Consider the following 19,494-nt stretch of genomic DNA (forward strand, 5'->3'; position numbering starts at 1 on the left):
GATGGGCAGATAATTGCAAACAGACCTGTTTGTAGACAGTTGCCCTAATTCTGTGTATTTTGACAAATTATTTCATGAGTCTGAGGTCATCTTTATAAGGGAGGAGATGACTCCTACCTAAGAGTTCTCTGGTAAAGACTCAGCAATGGGGTGTGTGCAGCACCCAGTGCAGACCCTGGCACCTGGGACACATCAGAAAATGCTGATCTGTACTGTCGTGTGCAATAACCAGATGGCCTCTGCTCTCTGTGGATCTGGATGCATGGGTGGTGATCTGAATGATCAGACAGGGCTCCAAACTAGGCTCATGCTCTACACTCACCACACTGGTATTTGAACATGGGGGACTGCCTGTTCATTTTCTTCCTTTCTTTGGAAAATGCATCTTTCTTTTTTAAAGTTTACTTATTTAAATTCAAGTTAGTTAACATAGAGTGTAGTATTGGTTTCAGGAGTAGAACCCAGTGATTCATCTCTTACATATAACACCCAGGGTTCATCCCAACAAGTACCCTCTTTAGTGCCCATCACCCATCTAGCCCATCTCCCCTCCCACCCCCATCTCCCCTCCAGTGACCCTTAGATTGTTCTCTGTATTTAGAATTCTCTTATAGTTTGTCTCCCTGTCTGCCTGTTCATTTTCTATGCTGCCCCACAAATCATGTAGGCGACCCTGCCTCTACAGTTTGCTTTGTCTTTGATTAGCTCATGTTAGTTCACTACTTTTTTGTTAAGTCTCTGTGAGTGGAGTGCAAAAGAGGAACTCTTTGTACCAGGACTGAGCAAGGGACCAAATATACATAAATTAAAGGTGAAGGCAGACAGGGAGGATGCTGAGTTAATTTATTGCAGATTGCTGTGTATGTTTGTGTGGAGGTAAACTTTTCTGTCTGTCTTTCCATTTATAATCAATCCTGAATCCATCCATCCTGCCAAGAATCTATACAAAAGTTAACTAGATTTCACACAATGCACCAAGCATGAATACTAAAGTATGTGCTAAATTCACATGGATCCTGTTCTCTGATCATTACTAGTCCTGGGAATGTTATGGGTGTCAAATAAATAATGACAAAAGATATATACTTGACCACTATGTCGTGTGGTATGTGGAATAAGTCCTTGGAGGTTGGAGATGATGTCACAGAGGATGAGGACTGGTCTGGGCAACATGGAATGTTGACAGTTCCCACAGCACATGCCTCACATACTCTTCCAGAAATTCCTGGGCACATAAGATGTGCTTCCCAGACTCTGTCATTCTGATCGTTGCATTGTTCTCTCTTGAGTTTACCTCCTGGATGCATCTTGGATTCCTCTCTGACTGTAGTGATCCTGAAATAGCAGAATCCCGAGGACAACCAGGATCAAGCCAGCCATGACCATGCGGATGAGATTCTCTACTGTGTAATCTTTGGGGTGGGACGCTAGGAATTGAGGACAAAGTGGTCACTGAGGTGAGGGGAGACCCAAATCAGCCCAGATCCTGTATGTCCACCCAGGGTGCCCACCTCCCCTTGACAGGACTTCACGCTCCATGCCACTTCCATAACTGAGACTTTCTCCTACTCACCAGTGTTGTGGTCTGACTTGTTTTGTGATGGGCTGATGGTGTCAGCTGCTCCTGAGAGCCAAAAAAAAGTGGAGAAAGATGAATTTCTGATGAGACTTAAACTTGTCCCCCAGGCTGCGTGTTCTCGTACCTCCCCTTGTTCTCATGCTATAACTTCTTATGCAGTCATTAATTGATACTTTCTCTGTTATAGAAGGATCCTCTCTGTTCTAAATGGATTATTTCAGTCTCCCTGTCTTTTTTGAATTTAGACTTTGCTTCTGAGTTGGTTTGGAGCAGAGTCTTCCTGTGTCCCCCTAGCTCAGAATTTAGTGAGATAAATCATCTCTCAATACAGAAGTACTTGGGCTCTTGTATTCTCTGTGTTTATTCTGAGCACCTAAGCTACCTCTTATGGATAGGAGAACTTGTATTTTCAACAATTCAGGACCTAGTGTCCATGAAACAGGGGTTGGTCACAAATATAATGTATGTATATATATATATATATATATATATATAGAGAGAGAGAGAGAGAGAGAGAGAGAGAGAGAGAGAGAGAGAGAGAATTCAATGCATACAACACAGGTTGTGTTAATTACTTGAAATGCCCTAGGTAGGAAGGAGACATGTCTGAACAATGTCAGGGTGAGGGTTGCACTTGGAGAGGACATTTAAGTTGATTCCTGAATAGGAGAAAGAGGCTGAGAGGAGCAATGTGAAGACCCAGAGAAGATGTGTGTAAAGAGCAGGTCCCCAGAAAGATCTAAGCACGCTCTTCAGAAGTAAATGAAGCCATGTTTGTTGTTGTAGGAGGATCCCAGAGGAGAATAGGGAGTCGGGGGGGGGGGCCCTGGTGCATGGAAGATGGGCCAGGTGTGGCAGGATAGATGAGGGATGCTGCATCATCATCATGATCATCATCATCGCCACCATCACCACCATCATCACCACCATCACCACCACCATCATTATCGGTATCTTCATCACCACCGTTATCATCATCATCCCCATTATCATCATCACCACCACCATCATCAATATTACCACCATCATCATCACCACTGTCCTCCTCCTCTTCTTCTTCCTTCTCCTCCTCCTCACTGTCTCTAACTCTGTTTGTCAATCATAACTCTGAAAACGAATGTAAGATTTCAAGGTAGGACACTAGTCATTTGATTTTTATCTTCAAAGACCATCTCTCTCCTCTCCATATAAATGTCCAGAACCAAGGATGTCACACTTCTGGTCTCAAAGCCATAAAGAGCAGAGAAAATCAGTTTTGTTATAAAACTGGTGAGCACAAAATTAGGTAATCCTGCAAACCTATTTCAATCCATTTCACATAATATGCAACAAGATAAAAAAAAAAACAAAAAAAATGCAACAAGATAAAAAATTATAGATCAGTCTAATTATAAATCTCCATGTGAAAATTCTACATAAGCTTATAGAATTCACAGAGTATGAATGAAGAATACACATCATTCAGTGGGCTAGTATGCAAATCTTTGGTACCAAGAAGTCTTTCAAATGTATCTCACTGGGGCTATAAATTTAAAAGAATAAGCCTGGAGTTGTACAAGCCCAGAAATAATTCCTAATTTATACTGAGTAAAGAATTTTTTCTGAAGCACCTGGGTGGCTCAGTTGGCTAAGCTTCCCACCTTGGCTCAGGTCATGATCTCATGGTTCACAGGTTTGAGCTCTGGGTCAGGCTCTGTGCTGACAGCTAGGAGCCTGGAGCCTGCTTTGGATTCTGTGTCTCCCTCTCTCTGCCCCTCCCCCACGCGTGCTCTGTGTTTCTCTTTCTCAAAAATAAATAAACATGAGGAAAAAAGAAAAGATTTTTTTTTTCTAATGAAACCTGAATGTAACAGAAAAATAGACTGAAATGGACAGGTTAGTATCACTATATGTATAAATATATAGTTTTTTTATGTTTGCCTTAAAATAATTAGGGCTATCAATGAAGATATTTTCTTAAAGCAACACTGAGTTTTGTATTAATGTCTTATGTTGTCATCATTATTATAAGGTATTTGCTGTAAGTAAACTTGGTGCACAATCTGGAAATGAAGAGGTAAGTTTCTTTTTTTTGAGTTTGATAAAATTATTATCAGTAAATCAAAGCAGATCAATTGTAAAGCAACTGAAAAGTGGAGAATCTGTACTGAGCTAATAGAATCATAGAATATAAAACTAATTTAACCAAACCAGTATCGCTTTGTATATATTTAACTATTATCTAGAAAGTATAAAGAAAAAAATCATACTTATAAATGAATAAAGTAGTTGAACTACTTTTAAGCTTTGAGTGTAGACAAAATAATGAATAAAACGTTAGAATGTGTCTGCATTATTTATAAACCTCATTTCTAAGCATTTGTATAAAAGAAAACTTCATAAGGGCAGCAGAGTGGTGCCCACAGGTGGGGATACTTCTCTTTCGGGGATTGTCTCGTGGGGGCTCCACCTGCACCCACAGCAATTTCCACCTTGGCCTGAGCAGCTCCAGTCAGGATGTGATAGGGCTCAGGTGTGGGTGGTCTGCCCTCTATGACTGTCCCAGGTCCCCGCCTCCACCAGCCCAGCATCCTCACTGTGCTCCAAGTCAGGCCTGGACAGCAAGCGCTGCCATCCCACCCCCTCTCCATCCTGTATCCCACACATTCTCCACACCTGGCTGGAGGCCCAAGAATTGTGGTGACAAGGGATGGGTGGCTTTTAGGAGAAAACCCCACGGTTTTGTGTGAGATGAGGAGGAACTGAGATGCTAAATCGATGGGGATTTCTGTTCTCCATCGTACTGGGACTTCCTCTTGCCCTGCTGAGACCCAGGCCAGATGCACAAAATCACATGGACCTGCATCTCCCACACCTTTCTGAACCTTCCCACGTCTGAGTTCCGGGGAAAGGCAGGACAGTGGGAGGCCAGAAATGGGATCACTGCTGGCAGCCCCCCCTCTTCAGACAGGGAGCACCTTTCTTAGAAGCTCCACCTCTCGGGAGAGCTGAGCCCACAAAGACTCAGCCCCACAGGGCATCCTCGTCTGTCCTACCTGCCTCCCAGTAGAGCAGCTACCCTGCCCCTGCCCCTGCCCCTGGCTAGCAGCTAACACCCTGCTTCTGAGCCAGAGACACCAGGAGGTAAGTGGGTGGGACCTCTGCCTTGTAACCTCAGTCTGCCCTCATTTCCTCTCAGGGTCAAGGGATCTAAGTCCATGCCTCTCTCTCCTCAGCCCTGTCTGAGACTGCAGGGGTGGCGATTCCCCTGGTGGGAGGTCCCGCCTATCCCAGCCCTCCTGGGTGGACCCTCCTCTGTGGAACTGCCCCTTGTGATAGTCTTATTGCATCCTGTCTCAGAATTTCCTGTAGACAGCATCCTGAGCTGGCCTTTTCTGCCCAGAGAGGACAGCAACAGGGAGGGACTCCTCACCTAGGACCAGGGTCCTGCCGCGAATCACCATCTCAGGGAGCACTGAGACCCCTCTCCACCCCATACTTCATAATCAAAGGATAGGGAGGTGAGGTGGTGCTGCTCCCCTAGCTGGGCCCTCAACCTCTCCCTCTGCCATGACCACCCCAGCCCTCCTCCCCCCCGCCTCAGAGACCCTGGACCTGGTGGTCGCTCTGGCATCTCTGAAACACAGGAAGGAAAGCCCTTAGACAGATGCCACTGTGACTCACCAGCTGTTGAGCTGGGATCTGTGGGTGGGGGGCTGGGGCCTCCAGAGGTTCCTGAGGAAAAAGGCAGTAGTTGAGTAGGGGACTGAGGCTTCCCTTAGAGACCCCGTCTCTGCTCAGTCTTCTCCCTCATGTGCCCCATGACCCAGCCTCAGAGCCCCTGGACATATGTAGTCACCCAGGCATCTCTACTGGAATCTCAGTTCCCCTGAGACACAGGATTGTTTCTGAGTATCTGAGGGGGTGTTAGATCCTCTGAGGGGCTCTCAGAACTGATCTTGGGTGATCTGTGCTCAGAAGGAGCACAAACAGCCCAGTAGCACAACAATCTTGAGTTGGATCCTGTGTGTGTGTGGGGGGGGGGAATTGGGGCTAATCCAGGAGTCCCCATCTCACTCAGACTTCTTCTACACCTGCCCTGTGGCCTCCCCATGACCCTCCCGCTGCTCACCTGGCATCTTTAGACCCAGGAGAAGGACAAAGGGTGGGCAGGTGTGAGAGGGTTTCTGTTGACCTACTGAGGGGCAGATCTCCCTTTGAGTGACCCTCTTTGGAGCGCCACCCCCCCCCCCTGGCTCCCATTCCAGCCCAGGTAACTCTTGAGGACAGAGCCCTGAATAGATCATCAGGACACAGAGGGCATAGGGCCGGACTCCCTCACCTGAGACCAGGATCTCCAGGGGGTCACTGGAGAGTGACCACATGTGGGGGGTGTTTCTGAAATAGCCATAGCATCTGAAGGTCCACCTGAGCCTGGGGGTCACAGGGCCCACAGGAAACAGAGCCTGGAACTGTCCACTGGTGGGTCGCTGGGAGTCCAGGGTCCAGGCGGGTCTGGGTTCTCCTTCCTTCATCAGGACGAACCTATGGAATCCCGTCCATGAGGTGCACTGGAGGGTCACCTTCCCTCCTGAGGTCACCATGGGGCTGGGCAGGGCTGAGAGAGTGGGTTTGGCATGGAAACCTAGGAGAGGAGGAAGGGACACGTTAAATAGGACCCAGATCCCCCCACAGTATTCCCAGGGCTGGACTGTGAGAGGGAGACGCTCTGGGAGCAGACCCCCTCCCTGAGGGCAGAGCCTGGGGCGGGGACCCTGAGGGGGCTCGCACCTGTCACCACCAGCTCCAGGGGGTCACTGCGCTCTGACAAGCCAGCGGGGCTCCGATAGGAACAGTGATATTGGCCTGCATACTGCTCTGTCATGTATATGATGGAGAACTTGGCCTTGTCCCTGGGCTCCACTGCGGGTTGTCTGTCCCAGGGCACTGAGTGTCCATCTTTATCCAGATAGAACTCCGCAGCCTCCAGGGTCCCCTGACACCAAATGGTCACAGCGCTACCCCAAGGGACCACAGAGCCTGGCTCAGCCCAGATGGAGGGTGTGGGGAGGGTCCCTGGAAGGAAACAGAGGCTGTATCACAAGACCTTCCCCACCCTCAGTTCTTAGCTCAGCCCCAAACCCCCAGACGTCCCCTCTCCATCTGCCCAGAACTGCTGTCCTCCATTCCCAGCTGCCTGGTGGGTGACCCCCGTCCCCAGTGAGGAGGTGGGATGGGACACCTGGGGACACACTCACCTGCCTGCACTTGGGTCCTGGGTTCCACACTCAGCCCTGGAAGAGAGTTCCTGTGAGAGGATGGCCCCGAATCCTGAGCAGAACCCCTCCTCCCCATAAGCCTCCTGTGCCTGGGGTCTCTGAAACCCCAGGGCCTGGCTGTGACGCGGGTCCCTCCCAGACTAGGGCATCCCCTCCCCTCCTGAGATCTCACCGAGGAGGAGCAGGGCCATGAGGGTGGGGGTCATGGCGTCTCTGCCTCTGGCCCTGGCTATGCAGATGGAGGGACCTCAGTGCCCACAGGACAGACAGAAGCACAGGGTGTGGCCACTTGGGGGCTGGCCTGCCTGGTCATGGGGTTGTCACGTCAGCAGCCCCACAGGAAGGGGAACAGCCTGTTTCCAGGGGACCAACTCTGGTGTCCATGATGGTGCAGCAAGTGGACCCAAGGCTTCCTGAGATGTCCCATCCAGGTGAGGAGATCAGGGCACATCCTTCCCTCCCAGAGCCTCCCTTACGGGTTCTCCTTCATTCTCAGCACATCCCTGAGGGTCCTCACCTCCCACGGGGTCCCCAGGCCCCGGAGATGCTGCAGGGGGTGTGGGTTCCGGCTCCTCTGCAGCCTCACGTCAGTGCAAACACAGCTGTGACATTTCTGCATGGCTCAGGTCAAGGTCACCGTGGTGATGCACACAGAGGAGAAATATAGCGAAATAGAGAAGGAAGTAAGATTTCACTCTTGGCCCCAGATTTGGGTTTTCTTTGTATGTCAGCATTCATGGACTTCTCTATTTCCCTGTGACAGCGTCCATGCCCCAAGCATGGAAACACGCCTGTGAGTCCCTCCTGCTTCTTCAGTGCCCCTTGCCTTTGGGGCAGAGCCCTCCTCCCCATTCTGGGGGCCTGCCTATAAGATTTAGGGGACAATGCTTAGATTAAGTCCCCAGTTTGTTGGGGAGAATTCTTTATTGAAATATTTGTCTCCTCCCCATTATGCATGTGAACGGAGCAGTAATGTAATTAGATATTCCCCCCATTTTTTACATTATTTTACATCTAAGCGTATGTGGGAGAGCAAAGTGTGATATTCTTGTTACGAAATGTACGGGAATGCATTTGCTATAAAAATGTCTATACCAATGGTGTTTGTCATCCATAATTGTTCGGAGGCGCTCACAGTAAAATTTGCTGGGCCCGGAGTGAGTTTTGTGGGATCATTTTAACCGGCAGTGTAACTGATTTAAAAGCTCAAAGGTGGAGCATCCGGGTGGCTCCGTGGATTACGCATCTGACTTCGGCTCAGGTCATGATCTCACGGTTCATGGGTCCGAGCCCCGTGCCGGCTCTGTGCTGACAGCTCGGAGCCTGGAGCCTGCTTCGGATTCTGTGTCTCCCTCTCTCTCTGCCCCTCCCTTGCTCTCTCTCTTAAAAATAAATAAACATTAAAAAAGAAAAAAGAAGAGGCCCAGAGAGCGCTCTCTCCGTCTCTCTCTACGTGCTCACAGCGAGCAAAGGCCAGGCGAGCACACAGGAAGAAGGGGCTCCCTGCAACCCCAGCCGACAGCCCAAACCAGACAGCAGCCGTGCTGGCATCTTCCCTGAAACTTCCGTAGCTTAAACCACCCAGTCTGCGATCTTTGTTAACAGAAGCCAGAACAGACGAATGCAGATTTCAGTACCAAGAAGTGCGGTGCTGTGGGAACAAATATCCAAAATGCGGAAGCAGCGGGGGGCACCCGGGCAGCTCAGTCCATTAGGCGCCCAGCTCTTGGTTTCCGGCTCTGCTCATGATCTGTTTGTGGGATCAAGCCCTGGTTGGGGCCCTGTGCTGACAGCGTGGAGCCTGCTTGGGATTCTCTCTCTCTCTCTCTCTCTCTCTCTCTCTGCTCCTTCCCCACTCACGCTTGAGCCCTCTCTCAAAATGAATAAATACAACTTAAAAAAGAAAAAAAGATGCGGAAGCTTTGAGAGTGACAACGGTAAGAGGCTGGAGGAGTTTAGAAGTGCCAAACAGAAGTAGGGGCGGGTAAGTCCGTTCGGGCAGGACCTCAGGCCAAAATGAAGAACGAGGCACTGGATCGTGGGGAAAAACGTGACCCCTGTTTGAAAGCGGCAAAGAACGTGGCTGAGCTGTGTCTTGACGTTTGTGGAGCACAGGGCAAGTGCCCCACACAGTCGCATGTTTCGCTGAGGAGACGCCTAAGCAAAGGGTTGGCGTGTGCCCGGAGCAACGCGGGTGGGGGCCCCCCTGAGACTCCAGAGAGGGGAGGTGGATGGAGGCACGGACTGTTGAGCCAGAGGACACAGAACAAAGAGCGGGAAGACTGTCCGACAGATGAGAGAGAGGAGCCAACATTAAGGGACCATAGGAGCGGACGTGCGGCCAGGGGACGGGGACTGTCCCCTGGGACAGCGGGAATGAAAGCCGTCAAGTCTTCTCAGACTCTACGAGATGGGACGGTGGGCTTGTCTACAAACGTGTGCTGGTTTTCCAGAAGAGGGAAGAATGTCCCCCAAAGGCAATTCAGAGATCAGGCTGGCTCCTTGGTTTCAGTTTGGAAACTGCCTCAGTTTCCACAGGCAGGCCCTGTGCAGAGCCTTGGGGGGTCCTCACCCAGAAGGACCACGCAGCCGTGCACCACGGAGGTGGCGCCGTGCCACGGAGGCACATCACTTGTCTGACTCACGGGTTCACACCTGCAGAGGAATTCTGCCTTAGAAGGAGCCATACCCCGAAGCTCCCCCATATCTGATTTGTAAGATATTTAGATGCAACTCTGGATGTTAGATTTGACTGTTGATGCTGGAATGAGTGTAGATTTGGGGGAGGGGCGGGCTGTAGGGATGGAATGAATGTACTTTGCGTGGGAGAAGGATGTGAATCCTGGGTGAGGGACACAGGGTGGAATGAAACGTTCTGGGTGTCTATGTCCCTTCCCCCTCCAGAAATTCATGTTGAAGCCTTAACTCCCAGTGTGGTTGTGTTTGGAGAGGGGGCCTCTAAGGAATGATGAAGGTTGGTGAGATCATAAGGGTGGGCGGTCAAAGAAGGTAAGTGACCCTATAAGAAGAAACAGGAGGGCTCTCTCTCTTTCCCTCACACACCCACCGAGGAAAGGCCACACGAGCAGCTGTCCGTCAGCCGTGCGGAGAACCCTCGAAGGACGCCAGACCACCAAACATGTCAGCACCTTGGGCTTGGGCTTCCGGACTCCAGAATTATGAAGAAATACATTTCTGTTGTTTAACGACACCGCCTCCCCCGTCTATGGTATCTTATTACAGCAGCCCAAGCTCACGCAATTGATTGTTCTCTTTTTTATTCTTTGTGATCAGTGTAAGGTCTTCTGATTTTCACCCACTGCCATGGGATGAATTTGCTATCCTTTCTCTAGCTCCCATAGAACATTGCCTGCATTGTTGACTTTCAGGCTCTCTTCTCTTGGCACTAATTGCATTCAGGCACTGACTTTCCCCATTTCGTCTTGGCATACAGCATTTACATTACCATTTAGGTAAAACTATGCGTTGATGTAGAATTTTTGCATTGTCATGGGAGTAAAAAAAAAAAAAAGAAATCCTATCTTCATCTGTGGCTGGCTTCTTTTGTCCACTGGTTATTTAGAAGTGTTTTCTTTTCTTTCTAAAAATATGGAACTGATATTTCTCTTCATCTGGTGAATTAGATGACTTCTGAAGCTCCAGGATATCCTGCTCCCATATGAGAGGTCCCCAGGTGCAGGGGGTATTAGCTGAGTGTCCTTAGGGGCAGCCTCACTGCGTCCTGGGGTTCCTGCAGTCCCCTCCCTGGAGTGTGGGGTGTGCGTCCTTCCTGGCCAGAGTGGCATACATGATGGGCTCTGCGGACAGCTCCCCTGCCCGTGAGGAAGGGGGTGCACTTGTCTCCTGTTCAAGATTCGGGCTGTTCAGCTGGGCATAGGTCACATCCTGGGGGTCTTCAGATGCCGCAGCCTGGAGGGCGGGGAGTGGGAGTCAGGTATGTGACAGGTGGGGGAGCCGGGGTGCCAGGAGCAGCAAGAACCCCCCTGACTGTTCTCTCCCACTTGTCTGTCCAACAATCCCTCCCAAGGGGGAAGGAAGAGTGGCCACCCCCACCCCTGAGTGGTTCCCCTGGGGCACAGTTACTCCCCTGGGGGACTCACTGTCACGGTTCTGCTGTGGGATCCAGGAGGGGGGGCAGAACTCGTCCACTATGTCCTTCTTCACTTACCTGTCCACCTAGACGCCAGAGTTAATTTTAAAACATAAATCGGATGAGGGCGCCTGGGTGGCTCAGTTGGTTGAGCGTTGGACTTCGGCTCAGGTCATGATCTCATGGTTCGTGAGTTCGAGCCCCACGTCGGGCTCTGTGCTGACAAGTTACAGCCTGGAGCCTGCTTCGGATTCTGTGTCTCCCTCTCTCTCTGCCCCTCCCCCGCTCACACTCTGTGTCTCTCTCTCTCCAAAATAAATAAACATGAAAAAAAAAAACCCAAACCATAAATTGGATCATGTGAATCCCTGGCTTGGGTACTTTTGCACTCATGTGACCTCAAGTAGGGTCTCAATCCTCACAATCACTATTGTGCAGTGCACAAACTATACAACCATGCCCGGCAGCACTACCATTATGGACAACCAGCAGTTAAAAGGAGACCGAGAAGAAGGGGCCCACGTGACGTCAGAAAAAAGCCACTGAGAAGTGGTGTCCCAGCAGCCTGCGTGTATCACCTTTCAAGAGGAAAGGTGAGGTCAGATGCTGCTGAGTTGAGGGATAGGAAGCTGGAGAGGCAGCCCATGGATTTAGCTAATTAACAAGGCTGTGCTGGGGGCCCTGGACAGGAGCTAAGGCTCACCCGACTGTCCATCTGTCTGTCTTCCTCAGGTTGGGACTCTCTCACCTCAGCATCTGGAGAATGAGAAGATTCTATTTCATGCCAAGTTTCCCGAAACCCTGCAGTCCCACACGCCCCTCCCACCCTCAGATAGGGAGACTGAGGCCCGACAGGGGGCGGGGATGTACCTGGAATCACACAGATTGGCGGTTTTCATGTGAAGCCCAGAACCTGTCCCGACCCCTCCTCCTGGCCCTTTCTCCCTCCTTCCCAGTTAGCCTGCTTCTCCTCCTGGACGGGAGCCACGGAGTCGGAGCTGAGGGGAGGACAACAGGGCCATTAGGCAGCAGTGAAGCGGCTACAGGCAGAGGTGGGAGGTTGGGGGAGGATCTTTGGGGAGAAATTACCTTTTCTGCAGGGCTCTGGTCTCAGCCTCAGGATGTAGAGCACCTGCACAAAGTTAGAAATTCGCTTCTAACCCACCCCAGAACCTGGCCCCCGGGGCTGCATTAGGATCTCAGAGATCTGAGCCCTGACAAGGTTATACAGCCGCCGCCATCAATCTGGGATTCAGGGCCAACACAAAACCAAACACAAAACACGCAAAACACACTAAACTCTAACACACAAAACGTGCATGGATGATTCAAATACATTTTCTTTTTCTAAAACTGAAAGAACATCTTTAAAAGTCTAGGTCTGGGTCGCCTGGGTGGCTCAGTCAGTTAGGCAGCTGCCTCTTGGTTTTGGCTCAGTTCATGATCTCATCGTTTGTGGGTTCGAGCCCCGTGTCGGGCTCTGCACTGACAGTGCAAAGCCCGCTTGGGATTCTCTCTCTCCCTCTCTCTCTGCCCCTCCCTGCTCTCACTCTGTCAAAATAAACGGATAAACATTAAACATATTTTAATAAAATAAAATAAAAGTCTGTGTCTGTTCTTGGGGCGCCTGGGTGGCTCAGTCGGTTAAGCATCTGACTTCGGCTCGGGCCATGATCTCATGGTTTGTGAGTTCGAGCCCCGTGTCGGGCTCTGTGCTGACAGTTCAGAGCCTGGAGCCTGCTTCGGATTCTCTGTCTCCCTCTCTCTCTGCCCCTCCCCCACTCATGCTCTGTCTCTCTCTGTCTCAGAAATAAGTGAACATTAAAGTGTTCCCTCTGCCCCCATGCATTCACTAATTTACTCTATAAACTAGTGGATTTCCGTTATAGTCAGTGCATTGTAATCCAATACTTGGATGCTCAGATTATTCTAGAGTTTTCCAAAGGGAGTTCCTTCCAGCTGGCTCCTGGGTCATTCTGCCCTGTCTCCATCATTCTTTGCGAATGTTTGCACTTTCTGGCACACTGAGATGCCCCGGCAGCCTCCAGTAGTCCCCCTGTCCCAACCTGGAATAAAGAGTTTCTCCGATGAAACCTAATTCCTTCTTTTTACGAAACATTTTAAAGTCGATTTGTTTATTTTGAGAGAGAGAGAGGCAGAGAGAGAAAGAATCCCAAGCAGCCTCCACGCTTAGTGCGGACAGGGTTGAACCCACGAACCGTGAGATCATGACCTGAGCCTGTATCAAGAGTCAGACGCTAGGGGCGCCTGGGTGGCTCAGTCGGTTAAGCGGCCGACTTCGGCTCAGGTCATGATCTCGCGGTCCGTGAGTTCGAGCCCCGCGTCGGGCTCTGTGCTGATGGCTCAGAGCCTGGAGCCTGTTTCGGATTCTGTATCTCCTTCTTTCTCTGACCCTCCCCTGTTCATGCTCGGTCTCTCTCTGTCTCAAAAATAAATAAATGTTAAAAAAAAAAAAAAGAGTCAGACGCTAAACTGAGCCACCCAGGAGCCCCTCCCCCCATTCCTTTTACTACAGGGCGGTATATAAAAGCCAGAACCTGGATGGTTGTTTGCTGTCAGTGTCTAGGTTTTATTGGTGGACATAGCTGGGACATATGTGTGTGTGTGTGTGTGTGTGTGTGTGCGCGCGCGCGCACCCGACAACCAACACACCCATACAGCTGTTTTGTGTCCCTCGATGTGTAAGTATATCTCTTAATGAGGTCACCCTGACACTTCCAATTCCGGTACGACAGCTCAGAGTTTTTTCTAGCCGCCTGCCTTTGCACATTTATAAATCCCTGCAGATCTTGAGCAACTGGGCTCCCTTTATCCCCGACATACTTACATATTTGCTCAAAGCAACTAATCTCCCAACTACTTCCGCATCCTGCTCCCATTCCTCACCGCTGTGACCCCTCCCCCCTGCTCTTGGCCGCAGGGAGACTGCATCCCTCCCAGAGCCCCCCCTCCTCATCACCGGCGTGGTTCCTCGGGTGTTGGGTGCAGGTACCCCCATGTGGGACCTCTGCCCTCATAACTGCGCTTCCTGGGAATCCCCATCTCTGTCCCAAGGAGGTTGTGATGGGAAGAGATTCTTAGACATTTTTTTTTGTTATTGTTCATTTTGGAGGCTTTTCCAAACTGAACACGTCTTTCTGTTTTGGTGCCATTTGTTTGGTGCTCTAAGAAAAGCCACTTCATGTCTTTAGGGTAAGATCTCCCTTCTCAGCTAGACCAGACATCGCCATCCGCTTACCTGACTTGCAGCATTTTTTCTGGTGCCAGAGTCGGAGAAGGAGGAGGAGGACGAGGAGGGCAAGCAGCAAGATTAAGGTCACAGAGGCCCCGATCACAATTTTCTGGTACTTTTCAAGACCTTGGACACAAGTGATGTCATGAATGAACCAATGATGTCAGTTAACTGAGCACCTACTGTGTGTGGACCCGTGCTGGGGTCTATGCATTCATTTGCCGCTAATCCCCATAATAATCATGCACCAGGGGAAGGCCACCCTGCCTTCACCCATTTCACAGACGAGGAGACCAAGGCTCAGAGCGATCAGTCAGGTGCCTCAGATCCCCCAGCCAGGAAGCGGGTGACAGAGCTGGGATTTGAACCCAGGACTGTGGGCTCCCTGTGCCCTCCTCACACTGCCCACCCTAATGGACACCTGCTTCAGGCTCTGGGCTCCTACCTTGACTGGGATGGCCTGTTCCATCGTCCCCATGTGTCCTGCCCTCTCTTGTAGCCAGAGGTGAACACACCTCCTATTGTCAGAGGCTTTGGGGTGCTCAGAACCGGGCCTGCATGGGACGGACTCCGTGCCTTCCCAGGTCCAGCCAAGACCTGTCCTCCCCGCTGCAGACCTCACACTCACAAGTGGGGCCGGTCTGGGTTTTTCAGCATGCCAGTTCCTGCACACCCCGTGGGTCTGTTCCACGCAGAGGAATATTATTTCCAAGATCCCACCTAAACCTCTCAGCAAACCCGTGAGGGAGACAGTAGGAGGTACGTTTAGTAAGGAGTGAAGTGGGGACTCAGACAGGGAAAGGACTTGTCCGCGGACCCACAGTCTGGAAGTGGCTCATCTGGGATTTACATCCCCTAGAGCCCGACCGCCAAGCCCTTGTTTGTTTCTGTTTGATGCTGATTTCTTTCCATCAGGGCTGCCTGGGTAAGGCCAGGCTGAGCACCACAGGGCTGGCAGAAGAGCACTGGGGACGTCACCAGCATCACTGCTCTGCTCTTCTCTGCACCCTGCAACCCACACTGTGCACCTTCCAATTCTACAGACCTAGGGCAGCGCCCCTACGGGGTCAGAGAGGACATGACCATGAAATCTGAGCCAGAACTCTCCCCTATCACAAATAGAGAAACGGAGGCCCTGATGGAAAGGGACCTGCCCCAAATCACCGTCTCAGGGAGCCCTGAGACCTCTCCCCTCAATGGGCCCTACCATGTACATCATAAACCCAGGGCAGGGAGGTGAGGTGGTGAGGCTATCCGAGCTCCTCACTTCAGCCTGGTTCCTGCTCCCCCAGCTGGGCCCCCACCCTCTCCCTCTGCCACGGCCACCCCAGCCCTCCTCTGTCGGCTTGGAGCCTGGTGGTCCCCCTGGCATCTTTACTGGACTCCCAGCCCCCTTGGATGCAAGATGGTTTCTGAGCATCTCAGGGGGAGGTAGATCCTCTGAGAGGCTCTCAGACTCCCTGAGATTGTCTGTACTCCTTCTGAGCGAAGAGGCCCCAGTGACTCACTCTCTGTGGAGCCAGGTCCTGTGGGTGGGGGGCTGGGGCCCCCAGAAGTTCCTGGGAAAGAGACAAGAGGAGGGTAGGGGGCTGGAGCTTCCCAGACAGACCCCCTCTAGGCTCAAACTCTTCTGGTGGATCTGCCCTGGAGCCCCGAAAGACCTCCTGCATCCACCTGGAGCTTCTAGTGATGGGCTTGTAGCAAGGGGCAGGGGTGGGAGGACCCCGTGGCCCTCCATTCCTCTGAGGGGTGGCTGTCCCTCTGGATGACCCTCCCTTGCAACCCCTCATGCTCAGCCTAGATCGGGGGTGTCCCACACAGAGCCTAGAGGAGACCACAGGAACACATATGGGACAGGTTCTCACCTGAGACCAGGAGCTCCAGGGGTTTACTGGGGTAGGACCACATCTGGGGGGTTTTGCTGAAATAGCCATAGCATCTGAATGTCCACCTGATGTTGGGGGTCACGGGGCCCACAGGAAACGGCCTGGAACTGCCCACTGGTGGGTCGCTGGGAGTCGAGGGTCGACGAGGGCCTGGGTTCTCCTTCCTTCCTCAGGACAAACCTGTCAAATTTCTCCCATGAGGCACACTGGAGGGTCACCTTCCCTCCTGAGGTCACGATGGGGCTGGGCAGGGCTGAGAGACAGGGTTTGCCATGGAATCCTAGGAGAGGAGGAGGGGCGTGTTAAATGGGGCTCAGATTCCACCCCCCACAACACCCCCAGGGCTGGACTGTGAGAGGGAGACGCTCTGGGAGCAGACCCCCTCCCTGAGGGCAGAGCCTGGGGCGGGGACCCTGAGGGGGCTCGCACCTGTCACCACCAGCTCCAGGGGGTCACTGCGCTCTGACAAGCCATCGGGGCTTCGATAGGAACAGTGATACCGTCCTGCAGGTCTATCTGTCATGTGTGTGATGGAGAACTTGGCCGTGTTCCCAGGCTTCTTTGGGAAATTAACATCCCAGAACCCTGAGTGTTCCTCTTTATCCAGAAAGAACACTTGGGCCTCCAGGATTCCCTGACACCAAATGGTCACAGCACTACCCCGGGGGACCACAGAGCCTGGCTCAGCCCAGATGGAGGGTTTGGGGAGGGTCCCTGGAAGGAAACAGAGGCTCGGTCACAAGACCTTCCCCACCCTCAGTTCTTAGCTCAGCCCCAAACCCCCAGATGTCCCCTCTCCATCTGCCCAGAACTGCTGTCCTCCATTCCCAGCTGCCTGGTGGGTGACCCCCGTCCCCAGTGAGGAGGTGGGATGGAACACCTGGGGACACACTCACCTGCCTGCGCTCGGGTCCTGGGGCCCACACTCAGACCTGGAAGAGAGTCCCCATGAGAGGATGGCCCCAAATCCTGAGCAGAACCGCTCCTCCCTGTGAGCTTCCTGTGCCTGGGGTCTCGGAAACCCCAGGGCCTGGTTGTAAGACGGGTCCCTCCCAGATTAGGGTGTCCCCTCCCCTCCTGAGATCTCACTGAGGAGAAGCAGGGCCGTGAGGTTGGGGGTCATGGCGTCTCTGCCTCTGGCACTGGCTGTGCAGAGGGAGGGACCTCGGTGCTTAGAGGACAGACAGAAGCACAGGGTGTGGCCACTTGGGGGCTGGCCTGCCTGGTCATGGGGTTGTCACGTCAGCAGCCCCACAGGAAGGGAAACAGCCTGTTTCCAGGGGACCAACTCTGGTGTCCATGATGGTGCAGCAAGTGGACCCAAGGCTTCCTGAGATGTCCCATCCAGGTGAGGAGACCAGGGCACGTCCTTCCCTCCCAGATCCTCCCCTACGAGTTCTCCTTCATTCTCAGCACATCCCTGAGGGTCCTCACCTCCCACGGGGTCCCCAGGCCCCGGAGATGCTGCAGGGGGTGTGGGTTCTGGCTCCTCTGCGGCCTCATGTCAGTGCAGACACAGCTGTGACATTTCTGCATGGCTCAGGTCAAGGTCACCGTGGTGATGCACACAGAGGAGAAATATAGCGAAATAGAGAAGGAAACGTAAACCCTCTCCTGGTCCCAGAGTGTGGGCTTTCTTTCTGTCACAGCCTTCATGGACTTCTCTATTTTCCTGTGTCATCATCCACCTCCACTTCCTGGGAACACGCCCATGAGTCCCTCCTGTCTCTCAGTGCCCCTTGTGTCTGGAGCAGAGTACTCCTTCCCATTCTGGGGCCCTGCATGAAGATGTTTATTTATTTGGGTTAGAGCTCTGATGTCGGAGGACGTGGTAACCTTTATCTAAATATTCATCTATTACCCGGGGTGTCTGGGTGGCTCAGTCAGTTAAGCGTCCGACTTTAGCTCAGGTCATGAGCTCACAGTTTGTGACTTTGAGCCCTGCGTTGGGCTCTGTGCTGACAGCTCAGAGCCTGGAACCTGCTTCAGATTCCGTGCCTCCCCCTCTCTCCGACCCTCCCCCATTAGCACTCTGTGTCTCTCTCTCTCAAAAATAAATGAACATTAAAAATATTTTCAAAAAATTAAAGGAGATATTTAATTTTTGATGCAAGAATATGGTTCATGTTACAGAAATATAGGCAATTCGTGAAACGATTAAGAAGTTTCAGAGATGAAAATCCAATAAAATCAATACATTCAAAAAATCCATTCCATTAGGTACGAGGCAGAGCTGAAGAGCCATTTATAAAACTGGAATACAATATTGAAGAAATGTTCCAGAATGCAGCATACAGAGACCACAAAGGGAAATTCAAGATACTTAGGGAATAGAACGAGTAGGGCCAATGTCCTATGTGTTGTGTCAGAAGGAAAGGTGTCAGAGGGCAACCTAGCAACAGCTGAAGAGAGACGATTGAACATTTACAGAGACCAGGAGACAACACCGCACTGAGTGTTAGGATGCATATATTTTTAAATTTTTTTTAACGTTTATTTATTTTTGAGACAGAGAGAGACAGAGCATGAACAGAGGAGGGGCAGAGAGAGAGGGAGACACAGAATCTGAAGCAGGCTCCAGGCTCTGAGCTGTCAGCACAGAGCCCGACGCGGGGCTTGAACTCACAGATCGTGAGATCATGACCTGAGCTAAAGTTGGAGGCTCAGCCAACTGAGCCACCCAGGCGCCCCTAATTTTTTTTTTTAACGTTTATTTATTTTTGAGACAGAGAGAGACAGAGCATGAATAGGAGGATGCATATATTTTTAAATGACATGCACTGGACCCTTCGTTGTAAATGAAGAAAAGGGAGATGCGTTTGAGGGGGTAAGAACTTTGCCAACGTCGTCCCTCTCCAGGTGGCACGGTCAGGGTCTGAACCAGCCGACGTGGAAAGGGAGAGTGGTGAGCGGGGACCCACTCAATGCCAGCCAGCCACAGCCCAAGGGCGCTCTCCACTCCCCACGTGCGAAAACCCACACCTCCCTGCACACCGCGGCCAGATATTTTGTGCAGACTCAGAAAACAAACCGGGGTCTGTGGGCAAGAGAGAAGCCACAAATATGTAGCAAAGCAAAAGAGCGGTTCCAGCAGCCAGCCTGGTGGGTTGCAAGAACCAGAAAGGAAATACAAGCTCACGAATTTCGTGAGAAGGAAGGACCGATGAAAACTATCTCCTGCCTGAAGACAACTAAAGATATACGGAGGTGAGCACCACCTCAGATGCTAAAACGGCCACGCAAAACTCCGAGGACCGTGGGAGTCAAGGACACGCATCACCACCAAAAGATAAGGACAGCCTCCCAGTAACCGAGCTCACACTCGGACTTTTGCAACACAGCTGGTGACGGTTTCAAAACAGCCGCACTGAGGAAACTCATCGGGCTATGGGAACACACAGAAAGAC

General features: G+C 51.6%; 1 protein-coding gene across 1 annotated transcript; it reads right to left on the reverse strand.

Annotated features, from left to right (window-relative positions):
• Positions 1-1,143: 1,143 nt before the first annotated feature.
• On the reverse strand, positions 1,144-17,332 carry LILRA5 (leukocyte immunoglobulin like receptor A5). The gene is given in 19 exon segments (XM_053210111.1): positions 1,144-1,427; positions 1,574-1,624; positions 5,901-6,203; positions 6,350-6,634; positions 6,817-6,852; positions 7,010-7,066; positions 9,410-9,492; positions 10,574-10,767; positions 11,652-11,704; positions 11,909-11,946; positions 12,038-12,080; positions 14,208-14,327; positions 15,710-15,760; positions 16,067-16,185; positions 16,187-16,367; positions 16,517-16,801; positions 16,984-17,019; positions 17,177-17,218; positions 17,221-17,332. Coding segments are annotated over 19 exon segments (2,211 nt in total). The 5' UTR covers positions 17,318-17,332; the 3' UTR covers positions 1,144-1,290.
• Between the last annotated feature and the right edge of the window lie 2,162 nt (positions 17,333-19,494).

Source organism: Acinonyx jubatus, chromosome E2, assembly GCF_027475565.1.
Source record: "Acinonyx jubatus isolate Ajub_Pintada_27869175 chromosome E2, VMU_Ajub_asm_v1.0, whole genome shotgun sequence".
In the NCBI taxonomy this organism is placed as follows: domain Eukaryota; kingdom Metazoa; phylum Chordata; class Mammalia; order Carnivora; family Felidae; genus Acinonyx; species Acinonyx jubatus.